Source organism: Lacerta agilis, chromosome 8 (genome assembly GCF_009819535.1).
Source record: "Lacerta agilis isolate rLacAgi1 chromosome 8, rLacAgi1.pri, whole genome shotgun sequence".
In the NCBI taxonomy this organism is placed as follows: Eukaryota; Metazoa; Chordata; class Lepidosauria; order Squamata; family Lacertidae; genus Lacerta; species Lacerta agilis.
In genome coordinates this window covers 81,984,105-81,999,574 of record NC_046319.1, presented here as the reverse complement: position 1 = coordinate 81,999,574, position 15,470 = coordinate 81,984,105, and the positions used below count along the sequence as shown (strand labels likewise).

Below are 15,470 nucleotides of genomic sequence, written 5' to 3'. Positions count from 1 at the left end.
AATTGCATTGGCTTTTTTAGCTGCTGCATCACACTGTTGACTCATGTCAAGTTTGTGGTCTACCAAGACTCCTAGATTCGAACTGTCGACCTTCTGATCAGCAAGCCCCAGGCTCTGTGGTTTAACCCACAGCGCCACCCACATCAAGTTGGTGCCCATCACTGTGGGAGGGAGTTCCATAGACAGTGCCAAAGCTACGACATAGCACCTTGCAGGGAAAAGGCACTCGAAATGGATGCTGGAACTGTTGGTTCCAGCTCCGCGGCTGTTTTAGACACTACCAACCCCAAGAAACGCCACCGGCTGCAGTCCTAAACATCTGGGTGGGGGGCAGCGGCCGGCAGAGACACACGGAAGGGAACTGGTCGAGGGGCTTACAAAGGGGTGCCGGGGTGGAAAACGGGAGAGCATGCCAGAAGGCACGGTGGCTGCCGGAGCTGCCTTTGGAGCAATGGTGGGAGGTGGAGGGCGCAGGCTTGGTGCACAGTTTGGCGCATGGGCTCTTGTGCTTGCCTTACACTGAGTCGGAGCCTTGGCCCAGCCAGCTCAGCACTGTTTACACTGATCGGCAGTAGAATTTCAAGCCGGGAATCTCTCATCGACTCTTAACTGGAGGCGCTGTCGTGGACTGAATCTGGAGCCTTCTGCAAGCTGGTCCGATGCTCCGCCGCTGAGCTGTGGCTCTCCCGCCCCACGTGTCTGTGGCAGGCTCGTTCCTTTGAAAAGACCTCGCCGGGCAAGCAAGCATTTGAGGGCGCCGTGAAGTGCCAGGGGGAGGATGAGAAGAGTTGGGTTACCGTGGGGCTCTGGATCAGCACCCGGTCCGGAGGAAGCCCAGAAGCTGCCAGGCTCACGGCTGTCACAGGTGAATCAAATGCGCACCCAAGAACCCTTTGCCCCTGGGCGTTGCGGGCGAGGATGGAGAGCCTGGAGAAGGCTGAGAGCGGATGTGAGAGCCACCTCCACACATCTGAAGGCCTGTCACATGGAGGAAGCTTAGGATAGAATCAGGGTTGGAAGGGACCACGAGGGTCATCCAGTCCAACCCCCTGCAATGCAGGAATCTCTGCTTAGCATGGGGCTTGAACCCACAACCCTGAGATTACGATTCTGCTGACAGAGCTGTTTTGTTCTCTTCTGCTCCAGAGGGGAGGACCCAAACCAGTGGATTCAAGCGGCAAGGAAGGAGATTCCGATTAGGTAACAGTGGAGCGGATTTCTCAGAAGGAGGACTCTCCTCCGTTGGAGGTTTTTAAAGCAGAGGCTGGATTATTTGATTCCTGCATTGCAGCGGGTGGACTGGATGACTCTAGGGCAGGGGTCCCCAAACTAAGGCCTGGGGGCCGGATCCGGCCCAATCGCCTTCTCAATGCTGCCTGCGGACAGTTCGGGAATCAGCATGTTTTTACATGAGTAGAATGTGTGCTTTTATTTAAAATGCATCTCTGGGTTATTTGTGGGACGTAGGAATTCGTTCATTCTTTTTTTTTCAAAATATGGTCCGGCCCACCACAAGGTCTGAGGGACGGTGGACCGGCCCCCTGCTGAAAAAGTTTGCTGACCCCTGCTCTAGAGGTCCCTTCGATCTCTGCAATTCTGTGATTGGTGTTTTGTGCCTGATCCCACTAAGACACCTGCTAGGTTTGAGGACGCTTCACCCCCAACAACCGAACGAGAAGGTTCCTTGGAACATTTGCTGCTCAAACCAAGAGTGCGGAAGGAAACGCCGAGAGTCCCTTTGGCTGGGTTTTGCCCCCTTGTGAGGAGGCATGGCTGCCGAGAACGAAGGGGGGAAATCCAGCCAGTTCACTCAAGTCCGTCTTCCTTCTACAACATGGGTAGGCAAACTAGGGCCCAGGGGCCAGGTGCGGCCCAATCGCCTTCTCAATCCGGCCCGGGAATCAGCGGGAATTAACATGAATAGAATGTGTCCTTTTATTTAAAATGCATCTCTGGCTTATTTGTGGGGCCTGCCTGGTGTTTTTACATGAGTAGAATGTGTGCTTTTATTTAAAATGCATCTCTGGGTTATTTGTGGGGCACAGAAATTCGTTCATTTTTTTTTCCAAAATATATTCCGGCCCCCCACAAGGTCTGAGGGACAGTGGACCGGCCCCCTGCTGAAAAAAGTTTGCTGACCCCTGCTCTAGGACGCAACCAAGCAGGAAGACCTCGCAATTTACAGGGGGTTTGAGGTCGCGTCCAATCCCACGATTTCCATGAGGTCCGTTGACTATGAACAAATAGGAGTTGTGCGGATCAGGGCCGCGAGCCTTCAGGAGAGTTGCCTCTGGCCAGAGGTTCTCCCGAGGGGTCTTTAAGGAGGAAGGTGTGTTTGCCCCCCTCCCCGGCCACTTCCATGGGTGCAAAACGGTGCTTGGGTCCCCCGTTGACATGGACTCAACTGCAAAGGTTTTTAACCCTTCACCCCCTGGTCGGTGAAAAAGGCTTTGATAGTCCTGCTACCCGTAAGAAGAAATTCAGGAGCCCACCACCCCCCCGCCTCCCCATGTCGACCCGCCACCCTCCCCACAAAAGAAAACCCAAACCCAAACCAAAATTTAAAAAAACCCAAACGTTTTAAAAGAAATTAATACAAAATAAGCACAGCTTTATCATAGAGGTTAATAAAAAAGGGCTAATACTTAAATTCTGTATGCCTTTTACAAAGCAAAAAACTGGAAGAAGGGGGGAAAGCGGTAAAGGAGTCCAACCAAGCAATCTAAAGTCAGAATTCGGATTTTTTTTTTTTGTAAAACATTTTGTGGTTTTTTTTTTTTTAAATAACGTATTCATGGTTACCAGCCATAGTCATAACAAAAGTTATTCATAATAAAATGTATCTAAAATAACATTTCTATCTGAAACAGGAACCTTGTTTCTCTAATTTTTTTTTTTTTTTAAAGAAATAGTTCTCTCGGGTCTGCCTTTCTGGGTTTTTCCTGTATGCTACTGTTCGGTATACTTTTATGGGGGGAGGGGAGGGGAAGGGAAAGGCCTTTTTTCCAATATTTAAAACAGTTCTCGGAGGGCGAGAGAGAGGGGAGAAGAAGAGGAGAACGATGGAAGGTCCTCTGTACCTAAGAGCCTGCCGAGGTCAGGTTTTGGAGGACGGGGAAAGGGATGGGGTTTGTGTTGTTTTTTTTTGCCCATCATGCGAAAAACAGCGGCTGGGGGAGAAAGGCACACTCACACACCCAACCCGCATGCACACGCACAAAGTCGGGGCGCAAGGGAAACTAGCAAGGCGACCCTCCCGCAGAACCGCCCCCCCCCCGGGTATCCTGCACCTTGGAAGAGCCTAACCCCCCTCTCAGCGCCAAGCATGGATGCGGGCTCTTGAAAACGCTTAGGACGTCTGTTTCACCCTCCGCCTGCACGGAAAGGTCTCGCCCGGCCCTCCCATTAGTCATTTTCTGACTTTTTTTAAAAAAAGAAGAGCCAGTGCGATGCTGTAAACCCCCCCCATCCCCCCACCCATTCCGATGCAGAACGCTGACCCAAAGGGCTGGTGGCGGGAGGTCTGGAAGCCCGCCTGTAGTGTGTGTGTGTGTGTGTGTGTGTGTGTGTAAATGCCAGCACAGAGAAGCCCTCCGCCCGCCTGGAGTTAAAAAGGAGAAGCCGCCTGGTCCCGTTTGGATTCCTGCCCGGGAGGTCTTTCTGCTCCCCAACCCTGCTGGAGGGGGTGGCGGCGTGGATCTCTCGGATCCCTTGGCCGCCAATTGCCTCCCGGGTCCCGGGGGGAGGATCTCCGCTTGGCTCCTGCAAATTCATCAGCACCGTGAACCCAACTGCCTGCACCCAGGAGTGCCACCAGTCACTCGTAAGCACCAGAAAAACCGCCGCAGAAGCTGGGGCGGTAGTCCCCCCCCCCATTGGTCAGGGACTTTTGCTGTGACCAACTCAATCTTTCTGCCCCCACATACACCCCGTCTCAGGGAAGACAGACAGACAACTGTGCACCCCCCAAACCATTGAAGAATGTTAGGAAAATTAACGGCCGGGCTTCCGAGACCTGCCAACAGAACTGCTCCTTCTCCCCCTTCTCCTCCACCAGCCTTCCGACGTCCCCCCGCCTTGCGATTATCGGAGGGAGAAGAGAAAATTCGCCTTGCATCGGACACGAGGAACCCACAGCAGCTGAACCCGAGAAAAGAACTTTGATCCTAAACCACGAAACTGACGACTGATTCCCCCAAACCCACTTGAACTGCTTCAACGCAACTAGGTCCGGCTCCCGGCTCCCCAACCAATGCTCTGCGCACCCAAGAGGCGGCGGCCGAAGGGGTTCAAAACCCCAGCACCCAAAGGGGCCGCGGCGCTCTCAATCTAGGGGTGGCGGTGGGGCGGGCCAGACGTCTCTCCTCAACTGCCAACTGCTACTCCTGCCCAGTTCCCCAAAGACCGTCTTCTCCAACCAAGTGAGCCCCTCGACCCGTTTCGGACGACAACTCGCATCGGCCGGAGGGAAAGAAAAAAAAAACGCGTCGAGAGAGGGCACTTGGGTCCGGGGAAGGCCGCCCTAAGAGGTAGCATACGGACATCGTTTCAATTATATATCTATATATATATTTATATGTATGTATGTATAAAAGAACCAGGGACAAGCCTGCAAAGTTCATGCTGAGCACTCAGGTGTGGGGCTGTGCCACCCCCCCGCTGCATCCTGCCCTCCTCCACCTGCTCTCGGTAAAGGGGTGGGGAGTATTAGAGGCACTTAAAACAATTGTGTCAGTCACCTGCAGCACCAATGCCTTCCCTCCCTCCCCAGCAAGACTCTTCCTCCTCCTCCTCCTCTTCCTCTTCCTCCTCCTCCTCCTCCAATGCCAGGTACGGAAAGCTGTCCGCTGGGTTAGCTCAGACGGAAACCAGCTCGCCCAGGTAACCCCACGATGCCCCTCCCGTGTCCTGGCGGCTGATGGGGGCGGGCATCAGAAACACCCCAAATCCAGATAGCGGGAGAGGGCCAGTCTTTCCTGCTCATCATCACCTTGGCTGGTCTGTTTCAAGAGGAGGAGAGGAAGGAGGAGGAGGAGGAGGAGGAAGGAGAGGCGGTCGGAGAGGGGCGGGATAAGAGAAAACGAGAAAACCCCCAAAGGGGATGGGGGGGGCGACATGACCCAAATTCAGCCTCCTCCGCCTCCTGCCAGTTAAACCTCTAGGATCCTCCTGCCCACCTGCCCCCTTGTGCACGTCGACGTATTAAAAACCAATAGTTGAAGTTATAATAATAATAAAAAAGTAGGGGGGGGGAAATATTAGAACACAATAAGACGGTGAGATTGTAGTGACAGATTTTTCTTCCCCCCCCATCTCCCCTCCGGCGGCTGGGAACTGCTGGAGGTGGTTTCGTGGGGGAAGGGGTTCGCCCACCCCCACAGCAAACACACCCCTGGGAGATGAGGGGCTTATAACAAAAAAACAAAAAACAAAAACCAAGGGGTGGGGAAGGGGGAAAAAAATAAACAGCCACCCTAAAGCTTCTCAGGAACATCAGCAGATGCAGCTTCTTTCAAATGGTGGAAGTCTTGTCAGTGCCATCTGCAGAGAGAGAGAAAGAGAGAACGCAGAATTATAGCAGGTGGAGGAATAGATGGAAAAGTATAGAATCCTAGAGTTGGAGGAGACCACCAGGGCCATCCAGTCCAACCCCCTGCCAAGCAGGAAACACCATCAAAGCATTCCTGACAGGTGGCTGTCAAGCCTCCGCTTCAAGACCTCCAAAGAAGGAGACTCCACCACACTCCTTGGCAGCAAATCCCACTGTCCAACAGCTCTTACTGTCAGGAAGTTCTTCCTAATGTTTAGGTGGAATCTTCTTTCTTGGAGTTTGAATCCATTGCCCGTGTCCGCTTCTCTGGAGCAGCAGAAAACAACCTTTCTCCCTCCTTTAGATGACATCCTTTTATATATTTGAACATGGCTATCCTATCCCCCCTTAACCTTCTCTTCTCCAGGCTAAACATACCCAGCTCCCTAAGCCGTTCCTCATAAGGCATCGTTTTCAGGCCTTGGACCATTTTGGTTGCCCTCCTCTGGACACGTTCCAGCTTGTCAGTATCCTTCTTGAACTGTGGTGCCCAGAACTGGCACCAGTTATAGCAGGTGGAGGAATAGGTGGAAAAGTATGCTGGATCCTAGTTTCCGAGCACAATTCAAAGTGTTGGTGCTGACCTTGAAAGCCCGAAACGGCCTCAAAGGCCCAGTAGACCTGAAGGAGGATCTCCACCCCCATCGTTCAGCCCGGACACTGAGGTCCAGCTCCGAGGGCCTTCTGGCAGTTCCCTCCCTGCAAGAATTGAGGTTACAGGGAACCAGGCAGAGGGCCTTCTCGGTAGTGGCTCCGTGAAATGCCCTCCCTTCAGATGTCAAGGCAACAAGCGACTATTTTACTTTTAAAAGAGACATCTGAAGGCAGCCCTGTTTAGGGAGGTGTTTAATGTGTTTAATGTTTAATGCTGTATTGTGTTTTTAATATTCGGTTGGGAGCTGCCCAGAGTGGCTTGGGAAACCCAGCCAGATGGGTGGGGTATAAATAATACATTATTATTAGATTATTATTATTATTATTATTATTATTATTATTATTATTATTATTTTATTCTGGTGGTTCCCTCCCTGAGAGAAGCGAAGTTACAGGGAACCAGGCAGAGGGCCTTCTCGGTGATGGCACCCGCCCTGTGGAATGCCTTCCCATCATGTCAGGGGAGATAAATATCTGTATGACTTGATTTTTAATGTTTGACGTTTTGTTTTGCTTTTAATATTTCTAAAGGATTTCAATATTAACTGTCTCAAACTATGTAAAAGGAAAGGCGAGAATCTGGATGTAACAAAAGCAGGAGCCGGTGTGGCGCAGCGGTTAGAGTATTGGAACGGAGTCTGGGAGACCAGCGTTCGAATCCCACTCCCCCTTGGCCATGAAGCCCTCACTGGGTGACCTTAGGGGCCAGTCTCTGCCTCTCAGCCTAGCCACAAATGCAGTGAATAAATGAATTAAAGTAAAATAAGCCCCTCACCGCCCAGTGCGTGCTCCGTCATGCTGAGACACAGGGACTCCAGCGTAGGGTTGATCTCCAGGTCTGTTCCAGGGAGCTGGCAATCTAGGGGGGAGGGAACACAATCGCAGGCGGTCACTGCCCATTCTGGCCCAGGTTCATAGAATCAAAGAGTCGTACAGCTGGAAGGGACCCCGAGGGTCATCTAGCACAACCCCCGGCAATGCAGAAATCTTGCCCAACGCGGGGTTTGAACCCACAACCCTGTGATTATGAGTCTCACGCTCGACCCCGACTGAGGTATCCAGTCTTGCTGGGACAGAGCTCCCCCTCGTCTCCACAAAGGTTTAAGTCCTGCAGTGAGATCCTGCAGCAGCTGCTCTATGAGCCGCCGGTAGTTACACAGAAGCAAGGAAAAAAGCACTCTGCACGCGCCCAGTGGCACTCATTGCCTGCGTTCCAGCGCTGTGCCTGTTTAGTTTGCGGCTAAATTTTTCTGAGAAGAACCAAATGGCCAAACAAGTGCCCCCTTCCCCCCCCCTCCCTTCCTGACACTGAAGCTAAGAAGCTGGCTGACTCACCCTGTGGGAACATGAGGATGGCCTGGGGGGATGTGTGGACGGGGAGCGAATGGGTCCGCTGGACAGAACTGCGACTCTGGCCTGGCATGCTGTTGCTGCCCCCGGGGTTGGCAAACCACAGGTTCTTGGAGGGGGAAAGAGAATTTGATTTAAACATTGGGGGGGGGGGGCAAACCTGAGAAACAAAACACACACACACACACACACACACACACCAAAAACCACCCCTGAGTTACCGCCATGGAGACGAGGGAGAGGGCTGAAGCCTGGCATGTCCCAAGTAGTCTCGCCTGCAGGTTTCTGTTTGGGGCGCCCGTCTGGCCACTGCGAGACCAGGGTGCTGACCCCGCTGGGAACTTCTTCCGCTCTTATGTGAAGCTGCCGTCCGCACAGAATCTGCAGCGATGCTAATATGGGGGCTGCTCCATCTCCCTCGTCTCCACAACGCAGCCTTCGGCAACCTGGTGCCCTCTAGGTGTCTGGGGCTACACCTGCCGCCCGCGGGGCCACAGACAGGAAGGAGGCAAGTTGTAGTCCAAAATACCTGGAGGGCACTTGGCTGGCTACCCCTGCGATAGGCTGTCAGCCAAGCCCCTGGGGCTGCACCGGAGTACAACACAGTCGAGACCTTCCTTCCACAAACATCTTTTTCGCAAGGTGCTGTCAGCAAAAGGCAACTCCGCACTTTTTGCTCACTGCTTATGTCCCTGTAAGATTATTCCCACAACACGGCAAGCTGCATGTCCCTGGTAAGAAATCCCGTTTTCAAAACACACCCAAACCAATTATGTTGGAAAATTGGGAAAATTTATGGAGGAGGGATAGCCACTTGACACCGAACTATGATATAAAAGAAAACATATTAAAGATGCAATACAGACGGCATCTGACACCAGTTAAGCTGGCCAAAATGTGTAAGAACATAAATAATCAATGTTGGCGATGTAAAAAAGAAATAGGCACGTACACGCACATGTGGTGGTACTGCAAAGAAATCAAAGCGTTCTGGGAGATGGTATACAAAGAACTAAAGAAAAAGATCAAATATCCATTTAAGAAAAAAAACAGAGACATTCCTCTTAGGTATGGTGGGCAGGGATATCCAGGCAAAGGATAGACTTATAATTATGTATGCTACCGTTTCAGCTAGGCTATTAATAGCTAAAAATTGGAAATCACAAAGAGTACCAGATAAAGAGGAATGGCAATTAAAAATGCTGACATATTATAATTTGGCATCAAAATATGAGGAATTAAAAAGGGATAAGTGAGATGGAGAGAGAGAGAAATTGGAAGTTATTTAAGGATTATATAAAATTGTACGTCGAGAAAGCCGATCTCTTGGCAGAATGGTAAAGGCTCAAATAATTGGGATAAAGGAAAATGATAGATACATGCTGTAATGGGAAGGTTGAGAAGCAATAGTGGGGGAGGGGGGGAACTAGTGAGGGTGGGGGGGAAAGGTAGTGAAGGTAAATGTGGGGGTATGATGTGTGTTCTGTTTATGTAATCTTTTGAAAATGTAAAGCTTGAATTTAAATAAAGTTTTTTCTTTTAAAAAAAAAACACACTTCAGTTTAAGCAGCACCAGTAAGGCGGCTTAGAATGCCCCCTTCTGAAGGAGCCCTCTTGGGTTAACAGAGAGTTGGCGACGCTGCCTTTCAGAGGCATCCTGTTAGCCGCCCTGAGCCCGGTTCTCTGGCTGGGAAGGGCGGGGTATAAATAAAATTATTATTATTATTATATTATTACCTTAAAGCATAGCTGTCAACCTTCCCTTTTTTTTGCAGTGGGAAACAGCGCTGGAATAAGGGAATTTCCCAAAAAAAGGGAAAGTTGACAGCTATGCCTTAAAGGTAAAGATAAAGGGACCCCTGACCATTGGGTCCAGTCGTGTCCGACTCTGGGGTTGTGGCACTCATCTCACGTTACTGGCCGATGGAGCCGGCGTACAGCTTCCGGGTCATGTGGCCAGCATGACAAAGCCGCTTCTGGCGAACCAGAGCAGCGCACGGAAACGCCGTTTACTTCTCCGCTGGAGCGGTACCTATTTATCTACTTGCACTTTGACATGCTTTTGAACTGGTAGGTGGGCAGGAGCAGGGCCCGAGCAACGGGAGCTCACCCCGTCGCGGGGATTTGAACCGCTGACCTTCTGATCGGCAAGCCCTAGGCTCTGTGGTTTAACCCACAGCGCCACCCGTGCCCCTCCTGTTACTATAGCCCAGAGCTATAAAAGGAACCCTCCCTCCCTCCCATCCCTTTCTTACCTGCCGCCCTTGGCTCCCAAGGTTCGGGCTGGTGAGAGCATGCCGAGGGGAGACTCCGCCGATCCCCACAGGGCTCAGGATCCCCAGGCGGCTGGGAGGAATGGCGCGGGGGGGCATCTGGAACTGCCGCTGTCCTCTGCGGGCCACCCCCACCCCCACAGATCCAGCTATGGGGAGCGAATTGGAACCAAAGGCCCATCTAGAAGAGTACCAAAGCGGGGTGGGGATGGGGAAAGAGAGAGAGAGAGAGAGAAGTCAGTCCCGTTGATAAGTACGACCACTTGTGAATACGGGTAGCATTTCACAATAAGGCTTCTGTGACCCAAACCCAGGCCGCAGGCTGGCCACCCTTACCTTAGCTCTAGTGGTCCCCAAACGTTTTCTGGCCACTAGCCCCCTTGGTTCCAGAAAACCACCCCGAGTGCCCCCTACCCCACCCTAGAAAGAGCATCATTCGGAACAGCGGTTCAAATGACCCACTGATAATAACACAATAAAATTCAAAACGCTAACCATTAATTGCACATTTATTCAATACCTGATTCAAACCATTTAGTTTAATTAATTCAACAAAACTGATGGACCTGATCCAGTGATAAAAACTTCAAATCCGACAGTCATTTGTACCTCTAGTTCCTCCCTGCCTTGCCGGCCTAAGATGGCAGGGCCCTGACTGACTCCAGCTACAAAAGCTGAGGCTGCTGAACACACTCTCTTGGGTTGGGGTTTTTGTTGGGGAGCCAGTTGCTGCTGTTTTTGATAACATTATTTCTTTGTATCTGTATTTCAACTCTAACTACTATTTATGTGGAATTTGTTTGTATACCTTTTGATGTTTCGTTTATTGTTTAGGAGCGCTTTTGCCAGGTTCGCAATTATGTGCCGCATATACTCGAGTATAAGCCGACCCGAATATAAGCAGAGGCACCTAATTTCACCCCCCCAAAAAACGCGGAAAACTTACTGACTCGAGTATAAGCCGGTTCACCCCACACCACAAACCGGCGGAGGAGGAAGGAAAAGCCCAAAAGGGCTGCTTTCAGGCTGCTCGTTCCTCCTCCGCCGCCCGCCTCAGTCGAGTATAAGCCGGGGGGGGGGGGCTTTTTTCAGCACAAAAAAATGTGCTGGAAAAGTCGGCTTATACTTGATTATATGCGGTAAATCTTGTTCATGCTGTAAGCTGCCTTGAGCATGGTTTTGTCTAAGGAAAGGAGGCATACAAACAAAATTATGTATGGATGTACCACCCACTTTGGGAACCACTGGTGTAGTATAAAGCAGCCCAGGGCACCCTGGGGAAGGGCCATAGCTCAGAGGTAGAGCATCTGCCTTGCATGCAGAAGGACATGGGTTCAATCCCTGCCAACCGCTTCCGGTAGGCCTGGGATAGTAATAAAATAAAATAATTTATTATTTATACCCCGCCCATCCGGCTGGGTTTCCCTAGCCATTCTGGGCTGCTCCCAAAAGAACATTAAAAACACGATTAAACATCAAACATTAAAAACTTCCCTATAATAGGGCTGCCTCCAGATGTCTTCTAAAAGTCAGATAGTTGTTTATCTCCTTGACATCTGATGGGAGGGCGTTCCACAGGGCTGGTGCCACTACCGAGAAGGCCCTCTGCCTGGTTCCCTGTAACTTCGCTTCTCGCAGGGAGGGAACCGCCAGGAGGACCTCGGAGCTGGACCTCAGTGTCCGGGTTGAACGATGGGGGTGGAGACGCTCCTTCAGGTCTACTGGGCCTTTGAGGCCGTTTAGGGCTTTCAAGGTCAGTACCAACACTTTGAGTTGTGCTTGGAAACGTGCTGGGAGCCAATGTAGGTCTTTCAGGGCCGGTGTTATATGGTCTCGGCGGCCGCCCCCAGTCCCCAGTCTAGCTGCCGCATTCTGGATGAGTTGCAGTTTCCGGGTCACCTTCAAAGGCAGCCCCACGTAGAGCACATTGCAGTAGTCGAAGCAGGAAATAACCAGAGCTTGCACCACTCTGGCGAGACAGTCTGGGAGAGACTCCCTTGCCTGAAACGCTGGAGAACCACTGCCAGTCAGTGTGGACAATACTGAGCTAGATGAATGGCCTGACTCAGTATAAGGCCGCTTTCTTTGCTCCTCTGCTTCAACAGGCTCTCTTATCTGGGTGTGAAGAAGCACCTGCGTGGCCTGAAGAAGCCACCTTGGATGTCCCTCTGGCTGCAACCCTCCCGCAGGAGTTGCATGATAGTCACTACGTCTCACCTGAATGGAGCTGAACGTATTTCAGGGGCCCGCATCACCTGACGGGAAGGGGCGATGGAGTTCTGCTGCTGGAGTCTGACTTAAACCCGGAAACCTTCTCAAAAGGGGGAGCCTGGTGTTCCCGAGGTCTTCTCCCCGGCACAAAGGCTTCCCCCTCTCCTCGCACAGACCAGACACACACAACCCGTGCAAAAGGAAAACCACAGGAGACAGCAGAAAGCAAGCCCACGCAAGCTACTCTCCGGTGCTTTGAATAGGGTCGTCAACCGATCAATGGCTTTGATCAAAACTGTTAAAGAGCCAGACAGTTCAAATTTACATATTGCCAACTCCGCAACAGGGGATTGCTTTCATGGGATGCTGACTTAATCGACGACAGTTTCCCTTAAGCATGAAAGGAATAATTTGACAAGGTGCTGCCCCTCCTTTTCAGGCAAGGTGGGAAGTCATCTGTATTGTTTCAGCGAATTCATTAAGCAACAATGCTCCAACCCTTTTAAGCATTTCCCGAACTTAAGCAGCTGCTTCCAAGACAGCTCTGGCAGTGTTGTGGCTCTGTTTTCATCAGCACGCAAAAGAAAGGTGTGCTTTGTCATAATAGCAGTTAGTACCTCAGCTGCTCGCAAGGCACTAAAGGTAAGTGTTGCTCTTCTGAGCAGAAGCTGATGACTTTCCAGGTCAGTGGCATGTTTCATATGCATTGCAGGTTTACCTCTTGGGTCCCCACCAACTCTGCAATTCTATGATTGTACGGTACATTCCTATTCCACTTTGGCCCTTCCCAAAGGTGCCATGCAGGTTGTTGTTTAGTCGTTCAGTCGTGTCCGACTCTTCGTGACCCCATGGACCAGAGCACGCCAGGCACTCCTGTCTTCCACTGCCTCCTGCAGTTTGCTCAGACTCATGCCAGTCACTTCGAGAACACTGTCCAACCATCTCGTCCTCTGTCGTCCCCTTCTCCTTGTGCCCTCCATCTTTCCCAACATCAGTGTCTTTTCCAGGGAGTCTTCTCATGAGGTGGCCAAAGTACTGGAGCCTCAGCTTCAGGATCTGTCCTTCCAGTGAGCACTCAGGGCTGATTTCCTTGAGAATGGATAGGTTTGATCTTCTTGTAGTCCATGGGACTCTCAAGAGTCTCCTCCAGCACCATAATTCAAAAGCATCCATTCTTCGGCGATCAGCCTTCTTTATGGTCCAGCTCTCACTTCCATACATCACTACTGGGAAAACCATAGCTTTAACTATACGGACCTTTGTTGGCAAGGTGATGTCGCAAAGGTAGTCTACTTCTAAATTCCAGCTGATAGCTAGGGCCAACAACAGATCCTCCTTCATGGAGCACTGCCTTGTTGTGGCGAAGGGGCTTGAATAACTCAGGGAAGCTATGAGCTGTGCCATGCAGGGCTGCCCAAGATGGACCGGTCATAGTGGAGAGTTTTGACTAAATGTGATCCACCTGCAGCAGGAACTGGCAAGCCACTCCAGTATCCCTGCCATGAAAACTCCATGGACAAAGACAACAGGCATATAAAAGTGCCATGCAAGAAACAGTTTTTAAAAATAAAATTCCTGATGGGTTACATGAAGATAACTTATACAGAGTCAGACTACCAGTTCAGCAAGGCTCCTACTGTCAACTCTGACTGGCAGCAGATCCCCAGGGTCTCTCAAGTGGAGAATGTTATTTCCAAGCACCTGGAGGTGCCAGGGGGTTCAATCTGGAGCCTGCCGCACACACACTACCCCCGAGGCAGACTCCCTCCCCTTCATGCCAGCTGCTTCAATCCAGAAACCTGCTCTCTTAGTCACAGTCAGGCACCACTGAGCCCTTGCAGCCCCAGCTTTTTTTAAAAAAAGTATTATTTTAAAAGTTTCATTAGGCCATCAAAATGTTTTACATAGAGTCAAAACCAAAAACCGAGTGGTAACTAGAGATTAATTGAGAATATAAGCAGCAACAGGGGTTCATATTGGACGTATAAGAAGAGTGGGGAGCCCATTTTGCAGAAACTGTATTGAATTGAATTAATTTGGCAATGATTTGTAATATCAATAAAAATAATTGGCAAATAAAACCTCAAAAAGCAACCCAAACACTGGGCAACTTGCTGGTAAAAATCCACAACGCATAGCTTCATATTGTATTGGAACGCAGAGACAGCTAATGAAGTCCAGAGACAGGTTCGATCCAGACACAATCAAGAAAACGAAAGTATTCCACGGTAACAAGGATGGCAAAGAAAAAGTGACTTGTCAATCTGCAGACAGTGGGAACCTGCCAGTCACCAGTACGTTTCTTGATATATGTCAAGATATGAACCTACCTGGACCCTGAGGTCCTCATCTGAGGCCCTTCTTCATGTGCCTCCTATGTGCGAGGTCCAGCAGGTGGCAACATGAGAACGGGGCCTTTTCTGTAGTGGCCCCTTATCTGTCAAATGCTCTCCCCAGGGAGGCTTCCCAGGCGCCATCGTTATACGTACATGTTTAGGCACTAGGCAAAACTTTCCTCTTTCCCTCTTGTGTTTTTTAAATATATTATTTTAATGGGTTTTTAAAAAAATCTAACTATGTTTGCTTCTCTCTTGTTTGCGTGCAAGCTGTTTTGAGTTGCCTTTGGCAAGAAAGAGCAAATAATAAATTTAGTAAATAGTAAGATAATAATGATAGGCATTGAAAGATAGGTGTGCCTGGCGTGCTCTGGTCCATGGGGTCACGAAAAGTCGGACACTACTGAACAACAAGATAATAATGGGACATGGGTGGCGCTGTGGTCTAAACCACAGAGCCTCTTGGGCTTGCCGATCGGAAGGTCGGTGGTTCGAATCCCCGTGATGGGGTGAGCTCCCATTGTTCGGTCAAAGTGCAAGTAGGTAAACAGGTACCACTCCGGCGGGGAGGTAAACGGCATTTCTGTGCGCTGCTCTGGTTTTGTCAGAAGCGGCTTAGTCATGCTGGCCACATGACCCGGAAAAACTGCCTGCGGACAAACGTCGGCTCTCTCGGCCAGTAAAGCGAGATGAGTGCCACAATCCCAGAGTTATTTGCGACTGGACTTAACTGTCAGGGGTCCTTTACCTTTTTTAAAAATAATAATAACAGAGCCGCGTAAAACCCTAGCTTCCAACCTTAGAACCCTCCATGGCAGGAGGTTGCCCTGCCTAACCCTGGACCCTCCTGGCCTAATCCTGTCCCTTGAGCACCTTGCTCCTGCCGAAACTTACCCTTTCTGCGGACGGTAACCTTGCATGTCCAGCACGGCCTTCCTGGGAAACGTCCGGAGCAACTTTAGCACCTGCTGCTTCCAGGACAGGAGCCTTTTCTTCTGCGTCTCTGTGAATGCCTGGAGAGAGGGCACAGGAGGGCAGGCGTGAGCTGGGATGGGA

The 15,470-nt window shown here is 50.7% G+C and overlaps 1 protein-coding gene across 2 annotated transcripts in view; it reads right to left on the bottom strand.

Moving 5' to 3' along the window:
* Positions 1–5,481: 5,481 nt before the first annotated feature.
* The window catches only part of SAMD4B (sterile alpha motif domain containing 4B), a 31,108-nt gene continuing 21,119 nt past the window's right edge, over positions 5,482–15,470 (bottom strand). For both annotated transcript variants that reach the window (XM_033158599.1, XM_033158600.1), the window contains exons 9-13: positions 15,309–15,427; positions 9,850–10,048; positions 7,580–7,703; positions 7,020–7,103; positions 5,482–5,541 (exon numbers count right to left, since the gene is read on the bottom strand). In XM_033158599.1, coding sequence (XP_033014490.1) covers positions 5,513–5,541; positions 7,020–7,103; positions 7,580–7,703; positions 9,850–10,048; positions 15,309–15,427 — 555 coding nt within the window. In that variant the 3' untranslated portion in view covers positions 5,482–5,512. The remainder of the gene's footprint in view (positions 5,542–7,019; positions 7,104–7,579; positions 7,704–9,849; positions 10,049–15,308; positions 15,428–15,470) is intronic.